The sequence below is a fragment of the Mus musculus genome, chromosome 2 (genome assembly GCF_000001635.26).
Source record: "Mus musculus strain C57BL/6J chromosome 2, GRCm38.p6 C57BL/6J".
Lineage (NCBI taxonomy): Eukaryota > Metazoa > Chordata > Mammalia > Rodentia > Muridae > Mus > Mus musculus.
In genome coordinates, this window is record NC_000068.7 from 22,588,144 (window position 1) to 22,610,745 (window position 22,602).

Consider the following 22,602-nt stretch of genomic DNA (forward strand, 5'->3'; position numbering starts at 1 on the left):
ATGGTGGAGGGCAGCCATGAAGTCATTCTAAATTTGTTGAGGCATATGATACTGATATTACTTCTCGTTTTGAAGCAAAGGCCTCTCAAATTATAAAGATCATGATGAGAACAGCTGTTAGTGAAATAAATGATCCTATAGAAGAGACAGTGTTTCATGTAGTGTAAGCAGCTGGGTAGTCTGAGTAGCGTCGTGGTATTCCTGAAAGGCCTAGGAAATGTTGAGGGAAGAATGTTATGTTTACCCCTACGAACATGATGGCGAAGTGGGCTTTTGCTCATGTGTCATCTAGGGTAAAGCCTGAAAATAATGGGAATCAGTGAATGAATCCTGCTATGATAGCAAACACTGCTCCCATTGATAGAACATAATGGAAATGGGCTACTACATAGTATGTATCGTGAAGCACGATGTCAAGGGATGAGTTGGATAGAACAATTCCGGTTAGGCCACCAACTGTAAATAAGAAAATAAAGCCTAAAGCTCATAGTATAGCTGGAGATCATTTAATATTTCCTCCGTGTAGGGTTGCAAGTCAGCTAAATACTTTGACACCGGTAGGAATTGCGATAATTATAGTGGCTGATGTAAAGTAAGCTCATGTGTCTACATCCAATCCTACTGTGAATATGTGGTGGGCTCATACAATAAAGCCTAGGAAGCCAATGGACATTATTGCTCATACTATTCCTATATAGCCGAAAGGTTCTTTTTTTCCGGAGTAGTAAGTAACTACATGTGAAATAATTCCAAATCCTGGGAGGATAAGAATATAAACTTCTGGATGTCCAAAGAATCAGAACAGGTGTTGGTAGAGAATTGGGTCCCCTCCTCCAGCGGGATCAAAGAAAGTTGTGTTTAGGTTGCGGTCTGTTAGTAGTATAGTAATGCCTGCGGCTAGTACTGGTAGTGATAATAGGAGAAGTACGGCTGTAATAAGTACGGATCAGACAAATAGTGGAGTTTGATATTGTGTTATGGCTGGAGGTTTCATGTTGATAATGGTGGTAATAAAATTAATTGCACCTAAAATAGACGACACCCCAGCTAAATGAAGGGAGAAAATTGTTAGGTCTACTGATGCTCCTGCATGGGCTAGATTTCCGGCTAGAGGTGGGTAGACTGTTCATCCTGTTCCTGCTCCTGCTTCTACTATTGATGATGCTAGGAGAAGGAGAAATGATGGTGGTAAGAGTCAAAAACTTATATTATTTATTCGTGGGAATGCTATATCTGGGGCTCCGATTATTAGTGGGACAAGTCAGTTTCCAAAGCCTCCGATTATTATTGGTATTACTATGAAGAAAATTATAACAAAAACATGGGCAGTTACGATAACATTGTAAATTTGGTCATCTCCTAAAAGTGCACCTGGTTGACCTAATTCTGCTCGAATTAAAATACTTAGTGCAGTACCTACTATTCCCGCTCAGGCTCCGAATAGCAGATATAGGGTTCCGATATCTTTGTGATTGGTTGAGAATAATCAACGATTAATGAACATAGGTAAAATGGCTGAGTAAGCATTAGACTGTAAATCTAAACACAGAGGTTTAAATCCTCTTTTTACCAGAGGTCTTAAGGTGATATTCATGTCGAATTGCAAATTCGAAGGTGTAGAGAAATCCTCTACTAAGACTTCTACCGCCATTTTTTTTTTCGGCGGTAGAAGTAGATTGAAGCCAGTAATAGGGTATTTAGCTGTTAACTAAATTTTCGTAGGTTTAATTCCTGCCAATCTAGTTGAGGTCTTAGCTTAATTAAAGCAATTGATTTGCATTCAATAGATGTGGGATGAAGTCCTACAGTCCTTATCAGAAGTTAAACTTGTGTGTTTTCTTAGGGCTTTGAAGGCTCGCGGACTAGTATATCCTAAACTTCTAGATAATTAGTTGGGGGGCTAGGGGTAGGGTTATTGTACTTATGACAGCTAGGGTGGAAAATATTAGGTTGGGTTTAGTTTTTGTTTGGTGAGTTATTATTTTTGAGTTATTGTTGGTTGGAAATATTGTTAGTGAAGTGGAATAAATTAGGCGAGTATAAAAGAATAGGTTTAGGAGGGCTATTATTGCTATGAGTGTTGCTATGATTAGACAGTTATTTTTTATAAGTTCTGTGATGATAATTCATTTTGGTAGAAATCCTGTTAGTGGTGGAAGACCTCCTAGGGATAGTAATATCAGTGAGATTATGGTTAGTATTGCTGGGGTTTTATTTCATAGAAGTGAGATTGAGTTAATGGTTATAGAGCTATTTAGTATAAGTGCTATGAATATAGGGACTGTAAGAATAATATAGATTATGAGGTTGAGTAGTGTGAGGGATGGGTTGTAAGGAAGGATTGCTAATATTCATCCTATGTGGGCAATTGATGAATAGGCTATAATTTTTATAGCCTACAGAACAACAATGGCTTATGCTCTAAGATCAACAATCAACAAATGGGACTTCATTTGTTTCTTCACTTCAGACTATCATAACAATCATGACAATCATAAAATGTATCCTGGCCCAATAATTCTTTTCAGACGCTTAGAGGCTATCCCATGATGATTAGTTATAAGACCAATGCCTAAAAACATGCTAGATTTTAAAAATTAATTAACTTATTAGTTAATTTATTTTAGGTTTTTAAAAACAAGAATTTGCTGTGCCAGCCTGGCTGCCCTGGAACTCACTCTGTAGACCAGGCTGGCCTCAAACTCAGAAATCTGCCTGCCTCTGCCTCCCCAGTGCTGGAATTAAAGCCTAGAGCCACCATTACCTGGCTCTATGCTAGTTCTTTTAAAAGCCTTTTTTTTCTAGTGGGATGAAATAATGAATGCATTATGTGTGAATTTATATTTTTTACAATGTTATCATTGTTATAGTATATAATATAATAATTTGTTGTATATTATTAACATATCAAATATATTATCACTGTATTCATAAATCAACAATATACTAATATTATTATATTAAGTGCAATTATGTGATTCTGTAGGACTCTATCTGGATAAATCACTACTATAGCATCTAAACATGCCAAGAAACTGTTCAGCTTCAATGTTGCTGGCATCACTGGTCTTATTTTGTATGTCTGTACTGAAAACTTAATGGGCAGTTGCAAGCACATTGGTAATTACCTTTCTCCTTCTGTATTAATTCCACATCCTCTGTAGTCTTGAAGAGATAAAAATCAATGTGATAAGGAAAAATTTTGGCTGCAGAAATTTTAATTGTTTCCATATGAAGTGTTTAGTTTTAAAGTATTTCATTGTGATGAATTCAGTCAACAAATCAGGAATCCATTCTTGTGGAAATAAGGGAAATAGCTTTAAAACAACGTATGATGTGTTACTTTTTATTTCTATAAATGTTCTAAATTTCTTTTAAGAATCACCATTCAATAATAATTTAAATGATTCCTGGTTATAAACTTGTCAATAAAGACCACACTCAAAATAAACAAGCAGTACAGTTGATTTGATTACCCACTCAACTAGATTTAGTGAAGCACATGTGTCCGGAGAGGCATTCTCTGAAACCACAAGTCATGAAGACTCACCTAACAGACAGATCCATCCCTTGTGGGAATTGAATATGATGCTGTTATTGGGCTACAAGACAGAAATACGATTATATAAATGAAGCTAAGGCAATGCTACTAAAAAAAAATAAAGGCCTAATTGTTTTTAATCCACAAATAAATAGAAATAAGAATAGTATTATACCAACTATACTGTGAAAATACTAAATATCCACATTCTGTAAAGGCAATTTATTTTGCACAAGCAATTACTTGATGTACTATGCTTTTCCAAGAAAAACATTACAATGACAATTCCATCAAAGAATTACTCCAAAAAACTTTCAAAAAACTTAGCATATTTAGGCAAATGCCTTGAGATATTCAGAGAATAGTGCATATTCATGGTGTGTGTTATGCTTGAGAGAAAACTGTGAAAAATAAAAGCATCTACTTTCAGAAGTCTGTACATCTTAGAACAGAAGGTCTCGAAGCAACATTTCCTTAAAAGCTGAATCAGGCGATCTCAGTTACGGACTTAGATATAAGTTCTTGAAAATAGTACTGATAGAATGCAACTGTATATAGGGAAGACTGCCCAAATAATACATATGGATATAACACTATATCAAAAGGTCAGAAGAAAAAGCTGTCTTGATAAATAACAAAGTCTTTTGTTTGTTTGTTTGTTTGTTTGTTTTTGTTTTTGTTTTTGTTTTTGTTTTTGTTTTTTGAGGCAGAGTTTCTCTGTTTAGCCCTTGCTGTCCTGGAACTCACTTTGTAGTTCTAGGCTGGCCTCAGAAATCCTCCTGCCTCTGCCTCCCGAGTGCTGGGATTAAAGGCGTGCGCCACCACGCCCGGCTTGCAAAGCCATTTTTTAATAAAATCCAGAACCTGTATTGATAAAGTGGAAGGCTCAGTAAACTAAAAACTGAATGATATTCTTTAGCAATATGCACATTTCATAGGCTAATACCAATATCATAATTAACTATAAAGCATTGGAAACTGTTCCATTAAGGATTATTCATACATTTCAGACAGACAAAAAGCATGTGATTAACAAAATGAATAAAATAATGTAATCACTGAACAGGTAGTATACAAAGTCAGTTGCACAATAAGGAGACAGAGTGGACCTAAAATCAACCTGCTATTTATTAAAAGATATATTGTAAGCCAACAAGATGCTTAAAACTATCTCTGATTTGAGGGTGAAGAAGTTCCATAGATTTTACTCTTCGCTGACCATCCACATATTTTCCAGGTTGGTTTTTCCTTTAAGGTTGAGGAACACAGAAACCAGCATGTGTGTCTGTGCTCAGAAAAAAAAAGGTACAGTATAAAGATAAAGCTGTTGTACTCAGTTCACAATTAAGGCATGCCACGCCTAGAATGGCAGTCCTGTCTGTCACCATCTGAACCACTATATGCCCCTGTGTGCCTCTGCTGGGTTACCCTCCTCTGACACATATGTGCAAGGTGTCTGTGGCCAAAAGCCAGAGCTAGGGGCTGGAGAGATGGCTCGGCATTTAAGAGCACTGGCTGCTCTTCCAGAGGTCCTGAGTTCAATTCCCAGCAACCACATGGTGGCTCACAACCATCTATAATGGGATCTGATGCCCTCTTCTGGTGTGTCTAAGGACAGCTACAGTATATGCTGATACATAAAATAAGTAAATAATTCTTGAAAGAAAGAGAGAGGGGGGGGGAGGAAGGAAGGAAGAAAGGAAGGAAGGAAGGAAGGAAGGAAGGAAGGAAGGAAGAAGGAAAGAAAGAAAGAAAGAAAGAAAGAAAGAAAGAAAGAAAGAAAGAAAGAAAGAAAGAAAGAAAGAAAGAAAGCCAGAGCCAACCTTGTAGGCTAGAATAAAACTAGTCTTTAAAGCCTAAAATGTCTGACTTGAGCCCAGTGAAGATGACAAAAGTACAGGGTCTATATGTAGAGATATGTCCAAGAGACACGACTCACCAAGTAGGGAGCTATGGCATTCCTCCTACTAGCAGGATCACCTTTTTCTTATTTTCTTTGCTGTTGCTTAAAAAAGAAAAGGCAGGAGGTGTGTGCTGCCACACCGCCTCTGAGTTCATATGTGCATCAGTCCTATTTGTCTCTGGGGCACATTGTTTCCCTGGAGTTGTCCATCACCTCTGACTCTTGCAATCTTTCTGCCTTCTCTTAACTTTGAGGGGAAGAGTTTGATGAAAGCATTCCATTAAGGACTGGGTGCTCCAAAGTCCAGTTGTAGATCTCTATGTTAATTTGCATCCACTGCAAAAAGAAGTTTCTTTGATGAGGTTTGAGTGAGGCCCTGGCTGATCTATAGGTATACCTATATGTCACTAGGAGTTATTTTATTATTGTGTTCATTTAGCAGAATAATGGTTAGGCCCATGAACCTATCTTAGAAGTCTCTGGTTCCTAGTCACTAGCAGTGTCAGGTATGGATTCCATCACATGGAGTGGGGCCTAAATCCAATCAAAAAGGTGATTGGTTACTCCATAACACTTGTGCCATTACTGTAACAGTATAACTTTCAGGCAGGTCACTATTGGAGGTCACAGGATATGTATCTGGCTTATATTTATGAATGCCTTTCTCCTCCTCCTCCTCCCATAGCGTGCAGAATACCTTCTAACACATATGGGAAAATGTATCTTAAAAAAAAAAAAAAGATAGAAAGCCAGGTAGGGACCTAAACCAAGGCTTTGTGTTAGTAACAAGTACCCAAAGCAGAGAGTTAACAAACACTGAAAGTCCATGGTAGCGATGAATGTAAACCAGCCCTGGTGTCCAAAGCCTTGGGATATGTAGCTCAGATGGAGAAGGAGCAGTAGCTACCATGTTGAGAAGGTCGGAAGACTGAAACAGATCCACTAAAACAGACACCATGACCCACCCATGCTGCTAAGGACACTCAGCCAAAACAAGTCCCTTACCTTAACCCTGCTCCCCTGGTTAGCTCAAGAGAACAGGAATACCCAGAAGAAAAGCAAGATTAAACTGAGCCCAGTGAAAACTGAATAGATCTCCCAAAGGGAACAGAAGGAGGTCAGGCCAGGCAAAGAGGAGTGCTTTGGACCTGAGCTATGCACTCAGAGCCTGGATTCAGATCTCTAGGTTTCCTAGCCTGGCTGGAGCGCAGAGGAGCTGAATGGGGAAATGCAAACAGTCACTAGTCCTGGATGACTCTGCTTTTAAGGTGCCCAAGAAGTTCTCAAGAATTCTGAAGGTCTTTATATTTCTTGAAGGTCACAGCCTGCAAAGAAGTGGAAATTTACAAAAACTGAACAATGGTTTCTTAGGAAAAGGGCTAAGGTAGCATAGTGCACAGCTACTGACACCTGATTTAGGCACCTGACACTTCTGCAAATCATAGTCTGTGTGATCACTTAAGGAAAATAGTGTGATTATCACTGAGATGAAAAAAATACTTGAGTTTAACTTTCTAAAGCAACCGAAGGCAATGAGGTTTAAATTTGTCTCCTTTCTTCTGAGTGCAAAATATTGAAATGCTCATCTATTTATTATCCAAAAGGTACACTTCTGATAAATTAAAACACTTGGGGAAATTATTACCAGCACTACAATATGAATAAATTCTTTACCTCCTGGCTGTAACCTTTGCAAGCTAACATTTATCATTCACATCACATTAAATAGCCACAAAGCTAATTCTGCTAGTGCCAACAATGAAACACTGTGCAAAGGCTGTGATTATAAATGCTTGTGTCATTTTGGTAATTATGGGGACAGGTTGATTAGTTGACAAGGTTTGTGTTCCCCCAAAGGAACAAATGCAAAATGAGGAAGGACATCAGGGCATAGAATAAAACTGTGCCTTTCTTCTGTGCTGATAAACTCAAAAGAAGAAGAAGAAGAGAAGAAAGAAGAAAGAAGAAAGAAGAAGAAGAAGAAGAAGAAGAAGAAGAAGAAGAAGAAGAAGAAGAAGAAGAAGAAGAAGAAGAAGAAGAAGAAGAAGAAGAAGAAGAAGAAAGGAGGAGGAGGAGGAGGAGGAGGAGGAGGAGGAGGAGGAGGAGGAGGAGGAGGAGGAGGAGGAGGAAAGGGGGGTTGGAAGCTTGTATAAACCAGAAAACAAAAGAGTCCAAGGAAATTTGGCAGAACAATCAGACCTATCAATCACTTAGTTCCTGGTTATCCACCTCAGAGGGCAATGTCATAGGAAGCCACTCCTGAGTAATACTCAGCCTCTGTTTCAGGTCCTGGTGCAGAAAAGAGGCTGAAAACTAAGTTAATACGAATTCTACAAAACATAGAAATACTTAGAAATTCTGAAATTTCAATTCAAGGAATTTGTACTTTACTCAAACTATGATATATTCATACCCATATGTGTATTTTTAAATATTTTTATAAATGTGTTCTTGGCATGCATTTTCTTTTCTTTTATCCTGCTTTCTTCCCTGAATCCAACCCACTTTCCTCCCCTCTTCAGAACCCTTGTTATAAAACACATATTCTTTCCTCTGTTTTACAAATATGTGTATATGTTCTTACTTGCTGTGTCTCAAGTTTTACCACTATGGAAAGTATTGAAGTAAATATCTTTGAAATTATTTTTGTTTACTAGAATTGTAATTGTTAGAGATAGACTGCAGGGGTAATAGGATGACTGAGAGAAGAGACGTTTTGTTTGTTTGTTTTCTTATTGTGAGTCTTTTTCCTTGAGGAGTGTAACAGTTGGCATTGGCTTCAGTGATCTGTGAATATATCCTTGTTCTGACACCCTGTCCGTAAGAATCATGTTTCTTTGTAAGCTTTGCTCATGCATGTGGGGTAAAATGATCATGCCCCCACCCTTGCCAAAGCACCCTCGGTGCTGACTTATTTTATTTCTTTGCTCATCTTGATCTTCTCATCAGGATCTTTTATCTGTGTTCCTGTTGGTCTGTACAGTTGGGCTTTTATCTTTCTTTTATGGCGATAGGAATTGAACCTAGGGTCTCTAGGGAGCCACTCACACCCCACCCCCAGTTCCTTAGCTATTTACGGTGAGCAAATATGTATGCTTTCTGACTCCTGAGTTCTGATTAAGGTATTTATAGTCCTAAGTGCTTCATGAATTCATGTGGATTTTCTTCCCAGAGTTTTATTAGTTGTTTTATTAACATTTATCTTTGGAGCATTGGATATTTGTTTTATATGTGATGGCAAGCCAGTGACCTAGTTAGTAAAAGTGTACTGAGCATCTACTGTTCACACAACGCCATGTCTGTCAGATAATGGATGCAAACTTCCAGACAACTGCAAACCCCTTCACAACAATGCCTACCACGCAAGGTCAGGAGTCCAACAGGAGGATTTAAAACTGAAGTAAGCATCTGTACCACATACAGCTCTCTTTTGCTATTGAACAAAAGCATCATAGACAACGGTCTGAAGCAGCAAGGGTTGGGAGACAGCTCTGGGAATAAAGTGCTTTACCTTGCAAGCACAGAAACCTGAGTTTGGATCCTCAGAGCCCACATAAGATTAAGACAATCATGATGACCACTAGAAAAGCATTAGGGAGGCAGAGAGACAGGGACCTCAGGGGCAGGCTGGCTGTCTAGACTGTCAAGAATTGTCAGACTCCTGGTTCACAGGGAAACCCTGGCTCGATAACTAAAGTAGAGAACAATCAAGAAAGACATCCACTGTTGAACTCATGGCCTACCAACATACATAGAGAGACGGATAGGCAGATAGAGAGACAGACAGAAGCAGAGAGAGAAAGGCAGAGAGACAGAGAGATAAACAGAGGGAGAGAGAGAGAGAGAGAGAGAGAGAGAGAGAGAGAGAGAGAGAGAGAGAGAGAGAGAGAGAGAGAGAGAGCAACACCAGGCAGTCGCCACAAATATAAGCATGGGTTCTATGTTCATTCTCTAGGGATGCCACAATAAGTCACAGACAATGTGGCTTTACCAGCATAACTGTTGTCTTCCATTCTAGAGGCTCAAAGTATGAGGTCACAGTATCATCAGTAGGTTTTCTCTGAGATCTTGTCAATGCAGTATTCCAAATGTGTGTGTGTGTGTATGTGTGTGTGTGTGTGTGTGTGTGTGTGTGTGTGTGTGTGTAGTTGCCAATGGAATCCAGAAGACAATGAAAGCCAGAAGAGGTGGTCAGATTTCTATGCAGCAGTAGTTAAGGGGGTTGACAAGTGCCTGATGTGAGTGCCTGGAACCAAAATCTGGCCTTCTGGAAGAGCAGCAAGCACTCTTAACTGCTGACCTGTTATTCCAACCCCAGCCAGAAAACTTTCATTCGATTTTCTTAACTGTCTCCTGAAGTTCTGGGGATTCAAGAATAAACAAGAAAGGGATTCCACATTTAGAAATATAGTCCTTAGGTTGGAAGGCATGAAATGGTGGGTGATGCTCAAGGATGCAGGGATCAGGTATAATAGGACAGAAAGGGGCCTACAGTCTGTCTATGAAGGGCATCCTTGACCTTCCAGGAGGTATGTTATCTTTCTAAATAATTGTTTTGGGGGCTAGAGAAATGTCTCCATGGTTAAGAGCATGACCTGCTCTTGTAGAGCATATTGCTATCATCCCCCTGGTAGCTCACAACCTTTTATAACCCTAGTGCCAGGGAATTCCGCATCTTCTAGCCTCCACTGGCACTAGGCAGTCATGTGATATGCAGACAAAGCACTCATATGCCTAAGACAAATAAACAAATACAAAATTTAAAAGTGAAATATTTTATTTAATATTCACACATGAACATAATACATTTTGGCTAAGTCCACCCTCCCATTATGTCACTCTCCGTCTTTTCTCACCACCTTCCCTCCCCCCCAAAAAAACTCCATGTGCTCTCTCTGTGTTAAATACCTCTGAATCCTTTCATTGTATGGAATGAGGTACTGGAGCAGGGGTAGCATGCCAGGGGCCTCTGACCAGAAGAAAACATCCTCCCGCAACAGCCATCACTTGTCCATAGCTTCATAGTCAAGAGTTGGAACTTCACAAGCCCCTCCCTAGCCATGCTCCAATAGGGTTGGCTTGATCCTATGGAAAAATTAGTGTAGCAACTTGTGTTCTCATGCTAATTATGTTACCCAAAAAACCTGTTTATAATGTCCTACGCAAAGGCTAAAAGAAGCCTGTCCCCAACTAGCTCTGACTGGGAAATAAAGTTGTAAATGGCCAATGGCTAGGCAGGGTGAAAGAGGCAGGACTTTTTGGATTCCCCAGCAAGAAACACAGAGGAGGGAAAGAATGGAGTCTGCCATGAGAGGGGCTTAGGACTAATTACCCTGTGTAGGAAAGGAGGATTAGACAGCTGAAATGTAGGTACTAAGGAAAAGTGGTCCCATAGGAAAGCTGCCCAGAAGGAAGCAGGACAGCAAAGATAAAATATAGATTTACAAAATGTTAACTCAGGAATACCAGAGGGGAGTGTGTGCTAGCCATGGGGAGGTTCAGGAAATGTACAGTCATTGAGCTAGTAAGGTATATTAAAAATAATGCTGCATACATATTTTTTTTTCAGGAATCCAAAGAACTCTAGTAGCTGGCTAGAAATGCCTGAGACTCACAAGGAGCTCAATGCAAATTAACTATTCACCCATACACATTAGGCTTCATTGTGGCAATTTCTAAACAAAACTTGTTTAGTTGTTTCTCTTCCACTGCCCTTCTCCCCTGTTTCCTTCCTCCTTTGTGCCTGACTAGTCCCACTATCCATGTTCAATGGAATCTACAATACTGACTGAGACTGAATAGAGATAACTTGATAGATGCAAGGCCAAGAACGTCTTTATTCTCAGAATCTTTGTTCCTCACTCACATGGCAATTATTCAGATTCTTTGCCATCTTCAGTTTATTTTTGTTACATTATTATTCTGATACATCAATTCAGACTTTATGTGGTATTAGAGTCAAATTAAAGTTTAGTGACAGGCAACTTTATGTGTTTCTAAAAATATCAAGTGTGTATAATACATATTTATTACATATACATATATTATACTATAAAATATGTAAAAACTTAATATTGAATTTTTATATTTTCTGTCATTCAGGTGAAAATGAGATATGTAGATTTGGCCTACATATTCTAAGAAAGGTCCAGGCCTCATACCTCCTGTGAATCTGTGTCCCTTTTTCACATCACCAAACTCTTCTTGCTTTTTTTTCTTCCCCTCTTCCTCCCAAAGTCCTAGACCTCCAGACACCTGGAGGAAAACATACAACCAGAAGAATAATGTGAGTGTGCTGGGCAGTGGTGGTGCACGCCTTTAATACCAGCACTTGGGAGGCAGAGGCAGGCGGGTTTCTGAGTTCAAGGTCATCCTGGTCTACAAAGTGAGTTCCAGGACAGCCAGAGCTACACAGAGAAACCCTGTGTCAAAAAAGAAAAAAGAAAAACACTGTACAATTGCTGAAGTTCAGAACTTTTTATAATCACCCATAGGTGTCTCTAAAGGGGAAGAACCAAAAATACTGAGACCTCCAAGACGACCTCGGAAACCCAAAACATTAAATAACCCTGAAGACTCCACATACTACTATCTACTCCATGTAAGTGGCTCATTCTTACAAGTAAACTGAAGACCGGCATTGGGCTGCCTCAAAAGAAGGCCTTGCATCATGAAGACCCTCCTTGGATTCTACTTCACAGATACCCCACTCAATACCCCCTTTGTTTTTTTCTAGTCCTCTTCCTCATGGTCCTGCCCTCTCTTGTAATCCTGGACCTACACTGTGTTCTCCCAAAAACTTTTTTCTGGTAGTTACTTTTCTTAGTTTCATTGTTGTGAAGAAACTGCAATTCTTATAAATTCTTATAAATTTATAAATTATAAATTTATAATTTATAAATTCTTATAAAGAAAAACATTTAATTGGGGTTGGCTTACAGTTTCAGAGTTTTAGTCCATTATCATCATGGTAGGAAGTATGTCAGTATGGTGCTGGAGAAGGAGCTGAGAGTTCTACATCTTGATCTGCAGGCAACAGAAAAGAGAATGTGATGACACTGGGAATAGCTTGAGCATAGAAGATCACAAAGCCCGCTCCCATGGTAACATACTTCCTCCAATAAGGCTACATCTCCTAACAGTGCCACTCCCTTTGGACCAAGCATTCAAACACATGAGTCTATGGGAGCTATTCCTATTCAAACTCACTTATCTGAGTTTATATACAAATATCAGCCTAAAAAGGGAAGTCCATTGTGGGAAAACCCTCCAGACAGAGACCTTCATTTAAATGAGTATGGTGTCATAAAAGCAGTAAAAGAGAAGTGAATGTTGGTTGGGCTTCTGCAAACTCCAGGCCAATAGTGAGATGTATTCATAACCATTGTGATAGCTGATCCTAGAACCAGTTCTTAATGTTATGTTCACATCTCCCTCACCTACCATAAGGATAATAAATATTATACAATATGATTTCATATTACTATATATTATATCTTTTCAATTCTTCTACTCCCTTTAGAAGTCAACCCAAGAAGAAAAACGGAGACCAGGAAAAGACAGGTAATTATCTTTTCTAAATTATAGCACCATTTTGTTCAAATAAAACTATAAATCTTTATGTTCAAATTTAATTACAAATCATATATATTTGGAAAATAGAATGATTCCAACACATGTATATGCTAGGTGTGAGGACTACATGGAACCTATAAATTAAATATACTGAGCCAGAGCTATACAAAGCTTTCACTTAGAAATCAAATATGATTTGGATGCATTAGATCATTGGGAATGACTGCTTTTCTCTGCCCTTTTAATAATGGTGAATAAGTGATCAGAACACTTCAATATCCACAGATGTTCTTTTCCTTTTTATTTTATGGTCTTTTGATACATGTTAAATGTCACATTTTATACTTTTTGAGGATTCTTAGGACGGCAAGGGCTGTGGTTTTTGTAGGTATGACACTTATCCTCACGTGATTTCCCCTTCCCTATAATATTTCAGTCTTTCAATACTTCAGTATTTTGACATTTTAATCTTTGACATTTAAGCACGTCAGATGACTTTCAGACAATGTTAGAAATGGAAGAGGGTGCTTTTGCTTAACATAAATAGAATTCCCTGTTACCTGGTGGTACCTATCACAGAAGTCAGTTGAGGGTATAGAGGCCAGTTCTCACAACAGTTATCTATGAGCCTGGTGTGAATGTGAATGTAGACTGGCCAAACTGGACACCACTGTCCCTGGCAGGTCTAGAAATTACCTGTTCATGTTAAGTTAAATCTGATTAAAATAAAATAAAAAAAAACAGTCCAGCAACTAATGATTTATCAATGTAAGAGATGGGGATTCTTTTAATTAACAGGATGTGCTGATTTTTACATTTTAAGATTTCTCCCATATAGCGTGTATGTGATGCTCTTAAGTTACAAAAATTCTTCAAAAGAAGAAAACATTTAGCCTGTAAGTTAAGTGAATAGGAATCAGACTGATTGAGTAGCATGTTTGTGTGTTCATTTGCAGTCAAGGGAAGTTATTAGGTTTGGAAGATTTCTATTATAAGGAATTTTTGCCTACTCATTACGGACCCAAGGCACATAGCTCTAATGCAAGAGAATGGAAAGCACTGAAGGAACCCCAGGCTCAACCCATTGAGAGTAATGAGAGGTAATATGGACAGTCTGAATCACACTTACTGATAAAATTTGAATGGGAATTCAAAGATTCTAATTTAAGCAATTTTGTTTTATGTAGTGGTGAATTAGTTAAACCATGTTAGCTCTGGTGGGTCTCACTCGCTCTGCATCTGCCCAAGAGCTCTCTGGATTCGTGAATGAAAGATGCATTAAACACCAGCTAATTTTGATATGCCTTGATTAGCTCAATGGCTGGGCACTTCTAAACCTCCCCACACAGCTAGCACACAGTTCCCTCCAGTATTCCTGTCTTAACATCTTCTAAATCTATATTTTATCTTTGCTGTCCTGTTACCTTCTGAGAAGCCCCGCCCCCATAGGGTCACATCCCCTTTCCACCTACATTGTTGGATGCTTTCTCTCTTGCAGCTCTTAAATATGATCCTTCTCCCTCTGAGTCATGGCAATTCTCCTCCTCCCCCCTCTCTTCCACAGGCTGACAGATCCCTACCTACTGTGAAACCTTTATATCCCAGAAACACTGCAGCAACCATGGATGTGTATTTAGTATCCTCTAGAATAAGGATGCCAGAGCTGGCAATGGTTGAATGCTTGCTTTGTTCTAGGCACTATGCTTTTATCTCATTGAACTGGTGAGACAGTTACTATGGCTGCCCTCTTTTGAGTGTGGAAACTAAGTCTCCAGAGTTGAGGAACTATAAATAGTCACCTACATAATAATTGATGGAGCAGGAAAATTTGAACACAGGATATTGTAAACAAAGAGTCAATGATTTTAACCACTGTTTAATATTGCCAAGTTATTCAAAGCATCATGCTGGTAGCTTAAGGAAGGTGTAGACATCAGGTACCAAAGCGATGATCTTCACATCAAAAGATCTTGAGGTCAGAGGGAAATGAGATTCACCTATCAATGCTGAACAAGATAACTCCAAGAGGTGAGGACTTTTTCTAAACTAAGGAAGACTGTAGAGATGATGATTCATAGCAATAGTATGTAAGATCAATAAGATCCTGGGTTTGAAACAGAAAACAAACACAAAGAATAGCTCTAAATTACAATTTGGAACAATTAACAAAACTTGAGACTAAAGTTTATGCCTAATTGTATCATTTCATAAAGAATAGCTTTATATGTACATGAGTACAGCCAGAGCTACAACTATATATACACCCACTGTTGACACTACTCAGTACAGTTTAAGTATGCCTGGGTAAGGGTATACCACACAAGCATAGTTCTTCATGGACTTTTTTAATTGATAAATTAAAATTGTGTACATTTATTATATAAAATACAGTATTTTGAAATACATGAATAGCTAGCTAGAACTGATTAAAATTGCATAGCCTTAAAATTTTCAAACAATCAATGTATTGCTTTGAATTATCCTCACTATTTAGTAGAGCTCTTAAATGTATTCCTACTAACTGAACTTTTATAGCCTTTAATTGATACATCCCCCAAACCCCTGCCTCAAAGCCCTGATGTGCACTTTTCTGTGAATTTGACTTTTTAGGTCCTCCAGAACTTCTCTGACATTTCACTGAGCATAATGTCTTCCAGTACTATCCATATTGCCAAGAAGTTTTACTTCTTATGGCTGAATGATATCCCATGGTGAATAACAACCATTTCATCTATTCATCCATTGATGGAAATGTGGCCTAAGTGCATGTGTTGGGTGCTGTGAATAACACTGCAGTAGACATTAGACTATAGGTACCTCTCAGAAGATTCATTTTGTTTCCCTTGGCTATGTACCTGGCGATGAGATTTGTTATTTCACTAATAGTAGTTGCTTTGTTTTTGAGGAATGTGTCTTACTTAGTTAGGGTTTCTATTCCTGCACAAACATCATGACCAACAAATAAGTTGGGGAGGAACGGGTTTATTCAGCTTACACTTCCACATTGCTGTTTTTCCACATTGCTGTTTAGCACCAAAGGAAATCAGGACTGGAACTCAAGCAGGTCAAGAAGCAGGAGCTGATGCAAAGGCCATGGAGGGATGTTACTTACTTGCTTGCTTCCCCTGGCTTGTTCAGCTTGCTTTCTTATAGAACACAAGGCTACCAGCCCAGAGATGATACCACCCACAAGGGGCCCACCCCACTTGATCCCTAATTAAGAAAATGCCCCACAGCTGGGTCTCATGGAGGCACTTCCCTAACTTAAGCTCCTTTCTCTGTGGTAACTCCAACCTGGGTCAAGTTCACACACAAAACCAGACAGTACATAATGTATTTGCTGTCCTCTATAATGGTTACATTCTCACCAATACTGTACACAGATTCCCTTTTCTTCACATTCTCACCAATACTCCTCAGCATTTATGTTTTGGTAATAGGCATTAGGTAATAGTGTGAGGTCATATCTCGTGATTTTAAATTGTATATTCTTGATGATTGATAATATTGGCCATATTTTTTTATTTTTAAAATAAAGCTCACATAACTTGACCATTTTACTTGACCATTTTGAAATGTCCAATTCAGTGGGTTTAATATGTCCATATTATAACAGTGCTGTGGTGGTGGTGGCTCATGTCTTTAATCCCAGCATTCAAGAGGCAGAGGAAGGCCGATCTCTGTGAGTTCTAATACAGCCTGATCTACAAAGGGAGTTCTAGGACAGCCAGGGCCACACTATCTTGGGGGATAAAAAGAGGTGAAAAAATATTTTACATTATTTCAAATCTACCACTAACTTCAAGATATGTCTTTGACTCCCAATATCACAGCCCTACCACTCTTGTTCCCTAGCAACCGCTAATCAATTTCCTTTTTAAAACTGCTTAGTTACAACATTTCATATAAATGGAAATATACATGTGGCCTGATTGCTCTGGCTACTTCCTTTAGCCTATATTTATTTTTATTTTTATTTTTTTATTTTGGGGTATGCAGCATATGTATGTGAGCATTAGTACAGATATGCCATGGCATTCAGGTGGAAGTCAGAATGAAACATTTGGAAGCTATATTTTTTATTAGGTATTTAGCTCATTTACATTTCCAATGCTATACCAAAAGTCCCCCATACCCACCCACCCCCACTCCCCAACCCACCCACTCCCCCTTTTTGGCCCTGGCGTTTCCCTGTACTGGGGCATATAAAGTTTGCGTGTCCAATGGGCCTCTCTTTCCAGTGATACATTTCTTTTGATACATATGCAGCTAGAGTCAAGAGCTCCGGGGTACTGGTTAGTTCATAATATTGTTCCACCTATAGGGTTGCAGATCCCTTTAGCTCCTTGGGTACTTTCTCTAGCTCCTCCATTGGGAGCCCTGTGATCCATCCACTAGCTGACTGTGAGCATCCACTTCTGTGTTTGCTAGGCCCCGGCATAGTCTCACAAGAGACAGCTACATCTGGGTCCTTTCGATAAAATCTTGCTAGTGTATGCAATGGTGTCAGCGATTGGATGCTGATTATGGGGTGGATCCCTGGATATGGCAGTCTCTACATGGTCCATCCTTTCGTCTCAGCTCCAAACTTTGTCTCTGTAACTCCTTCCATGGGTGTTTTGTTCCCACTTCTAAGGAGGGGCATAGTGTCCACACTTCAGTCTTCATTTTTCTTGAGTTTCATGTGTTTAGCAAATTGTATCTTATATCGTGGGTATCCTAGGTTTTGGGTTAATATCCACTTATCAGTGAGTACATATTGTGTGAGTTCCTTTGTGAACGTGTTACCTCACTCAGGATGATGCCCTCCAGGTCCATCCATTTGTCTAGGAATTTCATAAATTCATTCTTTTTAATAGCTGAGTAGTACTCCATTGTGTAGATGTACCACATTTTCTGTATCCATTCCTCTGTTGAGGGACATCTAGGTTCTTTCCAGCTTCTGGCTATTATAAATAAGGCTGCTATGAACATAGTGGAGCATGTGTCCTTCCTACCAGTTGGGGCATCTTCTGGATATATGCCCAGGAGAGGTATTGCTGGATCCTCCGGTAGTACTATGTCCAATTTTCTGAGGAACTGCCAGACTGATTTCCAGAGTGGTTGTACAAGCCTGCAATCGCACCAACAATGGAGGAGTGTTCCTCTTTCTCCACATCCTTGCCAGCATCTGCTGTCACCTGAATTTTTGATCTTAGCCATTCTGACTGGTGTGAGGTGGAATCTCAGGGTTGTTTTGATTTGCATTTCCCTGATGATTAAGGATGTTGAACATTTTTCAGGTGTTTCTCTGCCATTCGGTATTCCTCAGGTGAGAATTCTTTGTTCAGTTCTGAGCCCCATTTTTTAATGGGGTTATTTGATTTTCTGAAGTCCACCTTCTTGAGTTCTTTATATATGTTGGATATTAGTCCCCTATCTGATTTAGGATAGGTAAAGAACCTTTCCCAATTTGTTGGTGGTCTTTTTGTCTTATTGACAGTGTCTTTTGCCTTGCAGAAACTTTGGAGTTTCATTAGGTCCCATTTGTCAATTCTCGATCTTACAGCACAAGCCATTGCTGTTCTGTTCAGGAATTTTTCCCCTATGCCCATATCTTCAAGGCTTTTCCCCACTTTCTCCTCTATAAGTTTCAGTGTCTCTGGTTTTATGTGAAGTTCATTGATCCACTTAGATTTGACCTTAGTACAAGGAGATAAGTATGGATCGATTCGCATTCTTCTACATGATAACAACCAGTTGTGCCAGCACCAATTGTTGAAAATGCTGTCTTTCTTCCACTGGATGGTTTTAGCTCCCTTGTCGAAGATCAAGTGACCATAGGTGTGTGGGTTCATTTCTGGGTCTTCAATTCTATTCCATTGGTCTACTTGTCTGTCTCTATACCAGTACCATGCAGTTTTTATCACAATTGCTCTGTAGTAAAGCTTTAGGTCAGGCATGGTGATTCCACCAGAGGTTCTTTTATCCTTGAGAAGAGTTTTTGCTATCCTAGGTTTTTTGTTATTCCAGATGAATTTGCAAATTGCTCCTTCTAATTCGTTGAAAAATTGAGTTGGAATTTTGATGGGGATTGCATTGAATCTGTAGATTGCTTTTGGCAAGATAGCCATTTTTACAATGTTGATCCTGCCAATCCATGAGCATGGGAGATCTTTCCATCTTCTGAGATCTTCCTTAATTTCTTTCTTCAGAGACTTGAAGTTTTTATCATACAGATCTTTCACTTCCTTAGTTAGAGTCACGCCGAGATATTTTATATTATTTGTGACTATTGAGAAGTGTGTTGTTTCCCTAATTTCTTTCTCAGCCTGTTTATTCTTTGTGTAGAGAAAGGCCATTGACTTGTTTGAGTTAATTTTATATTCAGCTACTTCACCGAAGCTGTTTATCAGGTTTAGGAGTTCTCTGGTGGAATTTTTAGGGTCACTTATATATACTATCATATCATCTGCAAAAAGTGATATTTTGACTTCCTCTTTTCCAATTTGTATCCCCTTGATCTCCTTTTGTTGTCGAATTTCTCTGGCTAATACTTCAAGTACTATGTTGAAAAGGTAGGGAGAAAGTGGGCAGCCTTGTCTAGTCCCTGATGTTAGTGGGATTGCTTCCAGCTTCTCTCCATTTACTTTGATGTTGGCTACTGGTTTGCTGCAGATTGCTTTTATCATGTTTAGGTATGGGCCTTGAATTCCTGATCTTTCCAAGACTTTTATCATGAATGGGTATTGAATCTTGTCAAATGCTTTTTCTGCATCTAACGAGATGATCATGTGGTTTTTGTCTTTGAGTTTGTTTATATAATGGATTACATTGATGGATTTTTGTATATTAAACCATCCCTGCATCCCTGGAATAAAACCTACTTGGTCAGGATGGATGATTGCTTTAATGTGTTCTTGGATTCGGTTAGCGAGAATTTCATTGAGGATTTTTGCATCGATATTCATAAGAGAAATTGGTCTGAAGTTTTCTATCTTTGTTGGATCTTTCTGTGGTTTAGGTATCAGAGTAATAGTGGCTTCATAAAATGAGTTGGGTAGAGTACCTTCTACTTCTATTTTGTGAAATAGTTTGTGCAGAACTGGAATTAGATCTTCTTTGAAGGTCTGATAGAACTCTGCACTAACCCGTCTGGTCCTGGGCTTTTTTTGGCTGGGAGACTATTAATAACTGCTTCTATTTCTTTAGGGGATATGGGACTGTTTAGATGATCAACTTGATCCTGATTCAACTTTGGTACCTGGTATCTGTCCAGAAATTTGTCCATTTCGTCCAGGTTTTCCAGTTTTGTTGAGTATAGCCTTTTGTAGAAGGATCTGATGGTGTTTTGGATTTCTTCAGGATCAGTTGTTATGTCTCCCTTTTCATTTCTGATTTTGTTAATTAGGATTTTGTCCCTGTGCCCCCTAGTGAGTCTAGCTAAGGGTTTATCTATCTTGTTGATTTTCTCAAAGAACCAACTCCTCGTTTGGTTAATTCTTTGAATGGAAGCTATATTTTTTGCCTGCTATCCTTTTGTTTTTAGGCAAGGTTTTTTGTTTCTCACTGCTACGCTATGTACTCCAAACTTCTGAACAATTCTCTACAATCTTGCTGTAGGAGTGCCAGGATTACAGATATCCAACACTACAGATGGCTTTTAACAAATGTCAGAGATCTGAACTCAGGTCACCAGGCCTGCATACCAAGTGTGCATACCTACTGAGCCATCTCTCTAGCCTAACATAATGGTTACACAGTCTTTTAAGGTGTTAAACCTGGAGATTTTTCTAGTCCTGTTTAATGACTATATCATTTTATTGTCTACGCAAACTTTAAATAGTCAGTCTTCTTGCCAGACAGTCAGGAGCTTGATTCTTTTTTATTTCTAGTCTGAGTAGTACTGCACTGATTCTGACGTCTTTTGTTCCTAGAATGTGATATTCATTTAATCTTGAATTGGATTTTTTGTGTGTGAATTTTGGTTATTTGTGTGTGTTCTTTTGAGAAATGTCTCTTCAGGTCCTTTGCCCAGTTTAAACCAATTCATTTGTTTTTAGTGAGCTGTTTGAATTCCTTCTAGATTTTGGATATTGTCCCCATTAACTATAGGATCATTTCTAACACTTTAGTGGGCCATCTCTTCACTGTTTTGACTCTTTTCTTTGCTGTATAGAAGTTCTTATCCTATTTGCCTTGTTTCTTTTGTTATAATCTGATCTATATTTACTATTGTCACTGTGATTTGGTGGTGACATCTAAACATCCTTTGTCCAAACCAGTGTTGAAAACAGTTTCCTCTGCATTTTCTTCTAGCACATTTGCTATTTTAGGTGGTAGTTTAAATCTTTAATCTTCTCTAATGATGATGTGATGTGGACATTTTAATAAAATTAACTCTTACAATCAATGAGTATTGTATATATTTCCATATATTTGTATTTTTCCATCTTAACAGTGGAAAGGTCATATACCTTTATGAACTTGCATTTTCTTGCTTAGATTTATTGCAAAGTATTTTATATTTTCTGAAATCATCATTGAAATTATTTCCCTGATTTTGATTTTGAACAGCTTAGTGTCTTTATGGATTCTGAATAAATAAAAACTGGTGAAAGGAATCAGTGGGTAAAGAATGTCACTGAATAAAGAGCAGTAGAGGGTTTGGTCTCAGTCACTTCCAAGATTGAATCTAGGGAGGTGCTCTTGAACAATCGTGAGCAATGTAGAATGTTGAGGGAATATCTGGATTTTAATTAAGGCAAGAATATGTAAGGGAAGTGGAGCAATAAAACATAAGGGAACATCAGAGTACAACAGTTAAGAAGAGGAGAATCACAAAAGTTGACATCAACAGAAGACACTCAACAGGCAGCACAAGAGGCAGAGCAGCTGGGACAGGGTCCTACAGGCCTACATCTGCACCCAGGAGGTGGGGCTGATCCTCAGCCCTCTGTTCACCTTTCTTGCCAGAGGGGAGCTTGCCTCCAGAGAGTGTGCTGACCCCAGGACTCAAAGCACACATTGCACTGCACACAGTAATAGTAGGAGACTTCAATACCCCACTCTCATCAATGGACAGATCATGGAAACAGAAACTAAACAGAGACACATTGAAACTAACAGAAGTTATGAAACAAATGGATTTAACAAATATCTAAACATTTTATTCTAAAACAAAAGGATATACCTTCTTTTCAGTACCTCATGATACCTTCTCCAAAATTGACCATATAATCAGTCACAAAACAGGGCTCAACAGATACAAATGTATTGAAATTATCCCATGCATCCTATCAGATCACCACAAACCAAGGCTGATCTTCAATAACAACATAATAGGAAGCCCATATACACATACAAGCTGAACAAAACTCTACTCAATGATATATAGAGTGTTGGTCAAGGAAAGAAAAAAGAAAGAAATTAAAGATTTTTTTAGAGTTCAAAGAAAATGAAGCCACAACATACCCAAGCTTATGGGACAAAATGAAAGCAGTGCTAAGAAGGAAGCTCATAGCTCTGAGTGCCTCAAAAAAGAAACTGGAGATAGCATACACTAGCAATTTGACAGCACACCTAAAAGCTCTAGAACAAAAGG

General features: G+C 38.7%; 1 protein-coding gene across 1 annotated transcript in view; it reads left to right on the forward strand.

Annotated features, from left to right (window-relative positions):
- Positions 1 to 22,602, forward strand: part of Myo3a (myosin IIIA) — a 390,750-nt gene that overhangs the window by 360,641 nt on the left and 7,507 nt on the right. Inside the window, exons 31-33 of the mRNA NM_148413.3 lie at positions 11,939 to 12,045; positions 12,967 to 13,007; positions 13,976 to 14,119. Of these exons, the coding sequence (NP_680779.3) occupies positions 11,939 to 12,045; positions 12,967 to 13,007; positions 13,976 to 14,119 (292 nt within the window). The remainder of the gene's footprint in view (positions 1 to 11,938; positions 12,046 to 12,966; positions 13,008 to 13,975; positions 14,120 to 22,602) is intronic.